Source organism: Sinocyclocheilus rhinocerous, unplaced genomic scaffold (assembly GCF_001515625.1).
Source record: "Sinocyclocheilus rhinocerous isolate Xijiao unplaced genomic scaffold, SAMN03320098_v1.1 scaffold140, whole genome shotgun sequence".
In the NCBI taxonomy this organism is placed as follows: Eukaryota; Metazoa; Chordata; class Actinopteri; order Cypriniformes; family Cyprinidae; genus Sinocyclocheilus; species Sinocyclocheilus rhinocerous.
In genome coordinates, this window is record NW_015642053.1 from 1,386,830 (window position 1) to 1,396,407 (window position 9,578).

Below are 9,578 nucleotides of genomic sequence, written 5' to 3' on the forward strand. Positions count from 1 at the left end.
TCACGATGACTAGGCAGCTCGGAAGAGAGGGGCGGGGTCAGCAGAGCTCATTAACATTTAAAGGAACATGCTACAAAAACGGCTTGATCTGAAAAGAGCTGTTTTTGAAAGGGTAAAAAATGTTTTTTTACACTACCATTGAGACATTTTAACCAAACTATGTTACAGACTTTTCATTAAGACCCTAAAGAATCATATCAACTTGTGGAAAATGGGCATCCTATGACCCCTTTAATGTTTGTTCTTATTTTATAATACACACAGGAAGACATAAGTGCTTTTAGTAAGAGGAAAGACTAGTGCAAATAGTAGCAACCATTGCAGTAACACTCGTGCTTAACACCACAACAGAAAAGCATCCTGAGTTTTCTCAAATGTATCTTCATGAATTCAGAAGGAGCTGAAGAAATGTACCGTTACTGATCGTCGAGACTTGACTTATTCCCAGCTTGAACTTTTAATGTGAACCACTAGCAGCATTTAGACCGTAAGTAAAGAGTATGTTTGCAATTGCAGGTGGATGTTACCTTCATAAGTACTGGTTAAGCCTGTGACCACATTTACATGCAAAATCATTTCTGATCAAAAAATCCTTCACAGCAACTGGAATATTCCTTTATACATGTAATCAGCATATAAACTAAGACGTGCATGCGTTTTCCTGCTATTCCCCGGTGGAAATACTGGAGATTTTAGAAATTCTGAATAGTAATGACAACAACTCATAGCACAATGACATGCAAAATGTATACTACCTTTCAAAAAGTTTGGGGTTGGTAAGATTTTTTTTGTTTTTGAACAACTCTTATGCTCACCAAGGCTTCATTTAAAGAAAAATATAGCATAAACAATAATACTGTGAGATATTATTGCAATGTAAAATAACTGTTTTCTATTTTAATATATTTTAAAATGTAATTTATTCCTGTGATGGCAAAGCTGAATTTTCGGCAGCCATTACTCCAGTCCTCAGTGTCACATGATCCTTCAGAAATCATTCTAATATTTCCTATTGTTATCGGAGTTGAAAACAGTTGTGCTGCTTAATATTTTTGTGTAAACTGTGATACATTTTTTTTTTAAAGATTCTTGGATGAATAGAAGGTTCAAAATAACCGCATTTATTTGAAATATAAATCTTTACTGGTACTTTTGATCAATTTAATGCATTAATTGCGCCAACATTGTTCACTCATAACTACATACAACAAACAGTTGATCTTCCTAATAAGGTGTTTACGTGACTCAAAATGATGATTAATACAAGCATAAGTCAGAATATTGCTTTAATCAGGTCATGGAAATCAGGTTACCGCAGACTAAAATTTTCATGTGCATGTAAACGTGGTCACTTGTAGCAATTATTATATCATTATTAGATTAGAATGAAGTTATTTTCCCCCCAAATCAGCACATAACCGTAAATGAATGTTGGCATCAGAGATTGAGGAAGGAGAAGACAGACACTTGCTCACTAGATGTGTGTGAGCCTGCAGTTCTCTCACAGCTTTTCTCAATTGCACAGTCTGTGCCTGTAGTGGCTTCTACACTTATCTGGGCGCCTGACTCGACAGGAACAGGCTCGACCAAACATACAGGTTTGCTTCTGTTGACTAACTCCATTCCACTGAAGAGTGACAGTCTGGGTGGCTCTGAGATCTGAGAGGTTTCTGTGTTCCTGTACTCCCCCTCTTCTTGTTCTCTTTTCATATGAGAGCCAGGTACAGTGCTGTTACCATGTAGGTGTTGTGTAGATGGGGTCTCCTCTGATGGGATAACAGAGGTTGCGTTTTCTCCTAGTTGTCCCGGAACAAAGGGGACGATTATAGATTCAGGAGGCTGATCTGAAAGCGAAGAGCTGGCAGAGGTTGGACGTCCAGCACGGTCACATTTGGAATTTGTGACACAACCAAGCAAGGCCTCAAACTGCCTTAAGAGCTAAAGAAACAAAAATAAAGTAATCCTACATAATTACAAAGATAATAAAGAAAAATTGCTGTCATTGCTAGCAATGTTTGCTCCAAAATTGCTAGTATATTTCACAATTAGTCACAAAATGGAATTGAATTAAAGGTGAAATATAAAAGCAGAAAGACTGAAATAGTATTTTCTTGTAAAACATACTCAAATAATTTGATAGATTCCAATCATTTTATTTTGAAAAACTTTTCATGAAAATTGTGTAGGGCAACTGTTACCTTGGTTGCCTTGTTGGCGACAGGGCCTGTGGTTCCTTCGCTAAGTTGGGCAAGGCGTTTGTTTGTGATATTGAAAATATGATCTAAAGAGAGGAAATCTGAAGACATCAGGCAGGCCAGAGCACACACTGCCCTCTGCAGGAAGGAAATACAAACTGGTTATGCTGCATGGTATCAATATAAACTGCTCATGCAAGTTAAATAAAAAAAAATGTTTATTTGAAATAATATTCTGAGTAGTGTAACAGAATAGGAGACTTTACCATCTGGAGGATTTGTGTGTGGTCCTGGAGTTTGCGAGACAGAAGTTCAACGACCACCTCACAGTTGAGAGTGGAGCATCTGAAAGAAAACAGAGGATCAATATGTACACAATTTTAGCTTTGATGCTGCATGCACTGACATTACAACCCAAGAGTATACTGTAGATCGCTATATGTCTACACTGATGCCAAAATCATGCACATGTCTCATAATGAATCATTTACTCTTTGATAAAATGCTGGCTCTCTTCTCTGGACAGGAAGACTTTTGAACCGCTGGTCAGTCTGTTGATAAGTGCCGTCTCCTGACCACAGTCCCCCAACTGAATGGCCTCCACACTGATTCAAATCAACACAAATATCACAAAATAACAATGTGAATCTCACACAACCTCAAAACAATTTTATAATCTCATTCCCATTACAAAATAATTGTGGTCAGTAAGATTTAAGAAATTAATGTTGCAATAAATTGATCAAAATTGACAATAAAGACATTTATGTTACTAAACGTTCTATTTCAAATAAACACTGTTCTTTTAAATACTTAAAAAGATTCAAATATTAAATTTTCAACATATAGATAAGTTATTTTTGGTCAAATAAATGCAGCCTTGGCGAGCATAATAGACTTCTTTCAAAAAAAAAAGCCCAAGTACTTACACATATAACTATAATAATATTTGTTGTATACTACTGATTTATTTTTTCAAAAATGCATAAATTATATTTTTATTGTAATATAGTTATATATTACTGCTTTACAGTAATGATAATCTGAGGGTCATTGAGAAAAAAACAACAACCCTAAAACATTCCAAATTCATTATGATAAAGAGAGTTTATGCTTAATTTAACTCATAATTTAATGGTTCTAAAAATAATATAACAATGCAAAATATAATATTATTTTTTATATATTATAGTTCTTGTGATTTTGTTGCAAATTATGACAAATGACATTGGATGCTGCTGTCTTAATACTGGAAATAAGACGCCAGCATTAAATTTCCCCTTAGCTATGCAATGACCTGGCATTAATGACCTCAAACACTTGAGAAAGCAATGTGTGCTGACCTCCATCAAGGACAAGAGGCCTGTAGCCATCTGTCCCTTACCGCTCTGATAGGTCACCGCTCTCCCGACTCGCCCCGGAGTGGCTGCCCGAGCCGCCCGACTTACTGCTTCCTCCCAGTGAGGTCTGGCTGGCTTCTGCAGTCTCCTGGGATGAGTTGTGTGAGGAGCTGTGCCCACTGTCCGTTTCCTCCCAGCCTCCACCAGCCTGCCCTGGGCATCTGTGAGATGCTGCGAGGAGGAGAAATGGTAATTTCTTTGACATTCTTAACATGCACTTGACCTGCTTTTAAAATCAGTGCATGGCTCACCTCTGTGGCTGTGGGATGGGACGTTGTAGGCACATGCTGGCACTGCCATCTCCACAGTAGCAGAGGGTGCCACCACAGCGTGGTAGTGGTTATCATGGAGACGGATGCCAGGATGCTCTGTTGGAGGAAGAACAGCGCTGGCAACCACTTCGGCAGCTTTCTGAATCTTGTCCAACAGAGTCCCTCCACCTGAACGAGTGAGGCAAACATTGCGTGAAATAAGACAGGACACACACCAGCATGCCTTCCAGTTGTAAATATTAGTTGAGTGGAATGAATGATATTAAATGTCTGTGTCTTACTGGATTCTTTCCTTCCTGGGCTGTATCCGAACCCCTGCATGCCAGACCTGAGCGACTCTGAGCCCATTCCTGCAAACAAAAATCTTGGCATATATCATTTACATACTATAACACGTCAATACTTTTAACTTATAATAAAACAAGCTAAATAGAGACATTCAAAAACACAAATCCTGGTTCACTCACCCACAGATTGTGTCACTGTTTTGTGTGGAGACAGTCCTGAATCTGGGGACATGGTATCATTAAAGAGTAGGGTAGCCAACTCCTGTATAGAAACAAACACTGGCTTAATTCAGTTATTAATAAATAACAAGAAATACACAGAAAAGTGACTGCTTTCTGTGTTAATTATATGTTGCATGTTCTTTATGAATAGACAGAAGAACAGAATACAGAAACAAAAGAAAAAAGTTATTGATCATAGGAATGCTTGTACTGTAGTTTAATTGATCGATGTTATCGATTTGTCTGTACAAAGAGACAGTTTTACCTCAGCCGATCTTCTGACTTTCTGAAAGAGAGCATTTCCATGGATGGGGTCCGGGGGGCCACTGTACACTAAGAAAGACATTTTTTAATTGTTTTTGTTTAAAGGAGTCTCTTACGCTTACAACAGCAACATTTATTTGACGTAAAATAAAGTAAAAACAGTAATGCTGTAAAATCTTATAATTTAAATATAATTCTGTTTTAAAGGGGTCATATGATGCGATTTCAAGTTTTCCTTTCTCTTTGGAGTGTTACAAGCTCTTGGTGCATAAAGAAGATCTGTATAGTTGCAAAGACTAAAGTCTCAAATCCAAAGAGATATTCTTTATAAAATCCTCACTGTGTCTGTCACGCGACTCTGTTGCCCTTTCGGGCTTGAATAATTTCGACATTATTAACTGTCTTGATATTTACTTTGAAAGCTGAAGCTCGCGATTATGGTAAGGGGCGTTACATTTCCGACGCGTGCTTGTGGTGTTCGGCCAATCACAATGCACTGGGTCAGCTGGCCAATCAGAGCAGACTGCGCTTGTCAAAGGAGGGGCTTTGTTTAAAACTACGTGTTTGAGAGAGGCGGGGCATAGAGGACCTACAATTATGTACAGTATTTGAAAAATAATGTGTTTTTTGAACATTAAAGCATGTCAACATATTCTGTTACACCAAATACACAAAATAATGATCTTTAAAAGCATCATATGACCCCTTTAATATGTTTTAAAATGTAATTTTTACCTGGAATGGCTAAGCTAAATTTTTAGCATCATCAGTGTCACATGATCCTTCAGAAATCATTCTAATATGCTTATTTGGTGCTCAAGAAACATATGTCTTTGCACACTTTCGTCAAAATATAAATTACTGCTTTGCCTTTAAATGACTACCCAGTTTGGCTGGCGTCATCAATCCATCCTATTTTTCATGTCATACAGAGACCACTTTCAAATCCAATCAACAATCCAATCAATTCCTAGTGGCTAAAACCAAGTCCCACCCTACATTTTTATCTTACTGAATATCCTGTTTCACCAAGTAAAATGGGTTGCTGACATCACTGCATCTTGACTGAAAGAGTTCAAGAGTTACTGATGCTCTGGTTTTATTGATTGAAACATGGTTTTATGTGTGTACACAGACTCCTTAGAATCAGGTAATATGACTTCCTTTTAAAAGTGCTACAGTGTTCATCTTGAACTGTTTAGATCTGCTTACCAATTACTTCTTGTATAAATGTAGCATTCCGCCGTAGCTCTGTGAGGAAGTGAGGTGGTCCATGGCCACATAAATGCAGGAGAACCTTCAGGACCTTGGACAGCGTTAAAAGGCACAATAAACACAACTAAAGCCAAAATTTAAAAAACATTTAAAAACACTGAGCTCAATAAAGGAAGTTCATTACACTTTTCAGGGTTTGAACCTACAACCTTTTGGTTTCCAACCAAGGCAACCCACCCAAACTCAGTATTTTCTTTTTGTTATATTACATCCCTACTGTGTTATTCCTATGTATGTCTGCACTATCATGTATGTCTGCACTATCATGTATGTCTGCACTATGTTTGTACTTTCTTCTACACTGGAAGCTCCTGTCGTCAAGTCAAATTCCTTGTGTGTGTAAACATACTTGGTAATAAAGCTCTTCTGATTCTGAACTCACCTTAAGTTTGACGTGGCAGGACTCCACCTGTAGTCTCTCCAAGAGGTACTCAAGAAGACACTGGCAGCAGCCCACTGACTCGTGGGAAATTTCTTAAATATCATGACAGTTAAGGTCCACTGATGACAGAGCATTCATTATTCTGCCCTATTCTCTTATGTAAGGGCAAAAAAGGATACTGCCGATTTCCTCAAAGAGATAGCCGGGACAGGGCGATTCGTCATCTGATGTTGCTCGCATAAGTGTTGGCACCTGAGACACAAAAAAAGAGGTGTCTTCCAAAACAAAAATCATATATATATATATAGTACAATAGCACAGTGCTTTTACCATCTGAATCCACTCACAAAGTCAGCACCATGGCACAATATTAGTAGTATGTGTACGTTTACATATATTATGGGACTGAATGTAATGGTATTTATATGGTACTTCAAGGTACTTAGAAATAGTAGTAGTATTACCATAATATATACCATGGTATATGGTATTACCATGATAATACTATGGTATATTTTCAAAACACCAAGGAAGTACCATGGTTACTATGGTTGTCTTTTTCCACTCGCTTTAAACAGAAATATAAATCATGTGCAGAGATAAACTAGATATTTTTATATTTAACCACTGCTAACGCCAGATATCCAATAAACAACGTAGAAAACCAGGTTTGTCGTCAATGATAGCTGAAATTACGTTATTTTCCCAGTTCCACGGATACGTACTTTTTGTAGGAAAACCAACCGTTCCAGTAATGAAGCCATGGTGAAGAAAGCTGTGTTTTTTCACCTGTCTATGTACCATTGCTCACAGGGCGGGTGACAGTGCAGGTCCTGCCTGCCCAAGAATGTCTTCACAAAAAACACGGACGTCTGTTTAGCTCGCCCACTCCGGTTTGGCGTTGCTATGTCCGCTTTGTGAGTCGGATCTTTTCTGTGAATCAGTTGAACCGATTCTTTCACGCATTAATTCTTTGGTTATCGGTTCAAAAGAATCGATTCGCGGAATTGAATAAAAATGTCGTAGCCAATAGAACGTGATTCTAAAGACCACGTGATCGAATGCGGAACTTACTCTGGAGTGGATTTCTCGAAATCCTGAATGTCTTTGAAATCAACTACATGTTACTACTGGCTCTCCACTGTAAGCAGGAAACTACAACAGAAAAAAACAACCAATCATAAAGCAGTGCATATGTGTATGGCTCCAGATGAACGCTTTGATTGGCCACTCGTCAATGGGAGGTTTACACACGGTATCTCAGAGGTCACAAGCATGGCGCTGTCCGTGTTGAATATACACATTACATCTATCAGCCGGCTCAGTGATTTTTGCTGATAAATAAAAGGATTATTGTAGTATATTTTGTCGTTTTTGAACTATGTCTAGTTCAAATGTTTGGACTCGCAGCAGAGCGAGAATGAAGCTCTTCCCAGAGCTGTTGGCTCAGTGTTCAGGAGAGGTACACCTTCATTCAGTATTCCTTCCTCAGTATTGTTATATATATATATATATATATATGATGCATTGTATTATGCATTTATGCTTTTGTTGTTGTTTGTACATCGTTCTGTTTTTCTGTTATTATATTAGGCAGCTGCTTATGGTAAATGTGTGGCCTCTACAACCACTGGCAAACAGGAGCTGACCAAAAACATGTGTGTCAAAGAATTTGAAGCACTAAAAAGCTGCTTTCAATCAGCTGTGAGTGTTTTTTGTGATTATGCAGTACATAGACGAGTATTTCCTAACAAGTATCCCATTTACACAAACCTACATTAGAGAGACATGGGGAATCACAAAAAAGTGAGATTATACATTTACTATTTAAAGGGGTCATATGATGCGATTTCATTTTTTCCTTTCTCTTTAGTGTTACAAGCTCTTGGTGCATAAATGTATTTTATAGTTTATTATTAATAAATTACACATTTAATTTATATATATATATATATATACATATTAATTACACATTTATTGTTTATAAATATCATTTGCAAAGAATTTTGTAACGTGTGTTCTGCTGGCCATTTCTAATTAATTGTTTTATATTTGCAGGCAAAAAAGGGAGTAAAGTGAAGAACATCATGAATAAATATCATGTTGACGATATTTTGACTTGAGATCATTATAATTAGACCGGTAAACTTTTCTGAGGATTAATATCTATGTCCTTTTTTTAATAGTAGCTTTTGTCATTTCTCTCTCTTTGTAAATATACATACGTATATAATAATGTGATTCAGATGGATAATTGTATTGTGCAGAAAACCACAATGAAGTCTTTTTTTATAAAAAAGTGAAATCATAATTCTCTTCCTTTGTTCATACATAACATTACAATATAATATACAGAGGCAGTTTGTACTGAATTATATCACCATCTGCATCATTACTTTGCTGTTTCCACATATCAGTATATCAGAATTGGGATAAAAGAGACAGACTAATGAGAACCAGACATTCTGTGTTGTTTGGAGTGTGCAATTAATGAAGGAGCGGCAAAATGAGAAATGAGGTGTTACGTGATGGGTGGTCATTATCACGCCCTTGACCGCCGATTGCGGATCAGCGCTAGAGTTAAACTCCAAATTTGGACTCGCTCCTGAAATCTAGGATGGCGGTTTTAGGGGTTTTGTTTCCAATCAAACAAAAGCGGGCTGAAACATGAAAGGCCAGCTGATTAATGTGTATCCGTGGGGTGTATGTCACTGGCACCACAAAAGATTATGGGCTCTTAGTCATCTTGTATGGAATGTAAAGCCATGCCACTGTTAAATACACCCTCTTCCTGCATAACCTGCACCCTCATTAGCCACATGTTAATTGATAGAAGGGCCATAAAGTCAGCCACTAATGAGTGGGGATCAACAAACAATTCAACCAGCCAATTAGAGGACTGAAGAATAGTGGTATAAAAATTTCCAGCAAAGCATAAGAAAAGACATGCTACAGGTTATGCTTCAGCTTAGTCACAATCATTGTTTGTGGCCTTCCTTCATATGGGCTTCATTCACACTTTTTCAGTGCACTACAAGGTGTTAATTGAAAAAGAATGGTCTTGTGGAAACCGTTGTGTTTGGTCCAAATTGGCTATAAAATCTAATGATTTAGGGGAACTTGTCTTGACATTAAAAAGGGTTATGCAGACGATCAGTTCTGTGCACAATGAGCATTACATTGGCAAACAGTGCCTCAATGTCTTTACTATGCCAATAGAATACATGGCATGTCAACTAGTGATTTTTAAATGTTTTAAACATTTCTAATTCCTGTATAGT

The 9,578-nt window shown here is 37.5% G+C and overlaps 2 protein-coding genes across 2 annotated transcripts; one reads left to right on the forward strand and one right to left on the reverse strand.

Moving 5' to 3' along the window:
* Positions 1 to 1,152: 1,152 nt before the first annotated feature.
* On the reverse strand, positions 1,153 to 7,172 carry LOC107755426 (AP-4 complex accessory subunit tepsin-like). Its single transcript, XM_016572206.1, has 13 exons — positions 7,023 to 7,172; positions 6,477 to 6,549; positions 6,298 to 6,389; positions 5,853 to 5,946; positions 4,642 to 4,709; positions 4,335 to 4,416; positions 4,149 to 4,217; positions 3,847 to 4,035; positions 3,580 to 3,766; positions 2,687 to 2,800; positions 2,462 to 2,540; positions 2,199 to 2,333; positions 1,153 to 1,938 (listed from the first exon to the last, which is right to left on the reverse strand). Exons 1-13 carry the CDS (start codon positions 7,059 to 7,061, stop codon positions 1,438 to 1,440), a joined length of 1,722 nt encoding a protein of 573 aa, XP_016427692.1. The 5' UTR covers positions 7,062 to 7,172; the 3' UTR covers positions 1,153 to 1,437.
* Positions 7,173 to 7,520: 348 nt separating this feature from the next.
* On the forward strand, positions 7,521 to 8,552 carry ndufaf8 (NADH:ubiquinone oxidoreductase complex assembly factor 8). The gene is made up of 3 exons (XM_016572207.1): positions 7,521 to 7,759; positions 7,891 to 8,001; positions 8,356 to 8,552. Exons 1-3 carry the CDS (start codon positions 7,679 to 7,681, stop codon positions 8,374 to 8,376), a joined length of 213 nt encoding a protein of 70 aa, XP_016427693.1. The 5' UTR covers positions 7,521 to 7,678; the 3' UTR covers positions 8,377 to 8,552.
* The last annotated feature ends 1,026 nt before the right edge of the window (positions 8,553 to 9,578 follow it).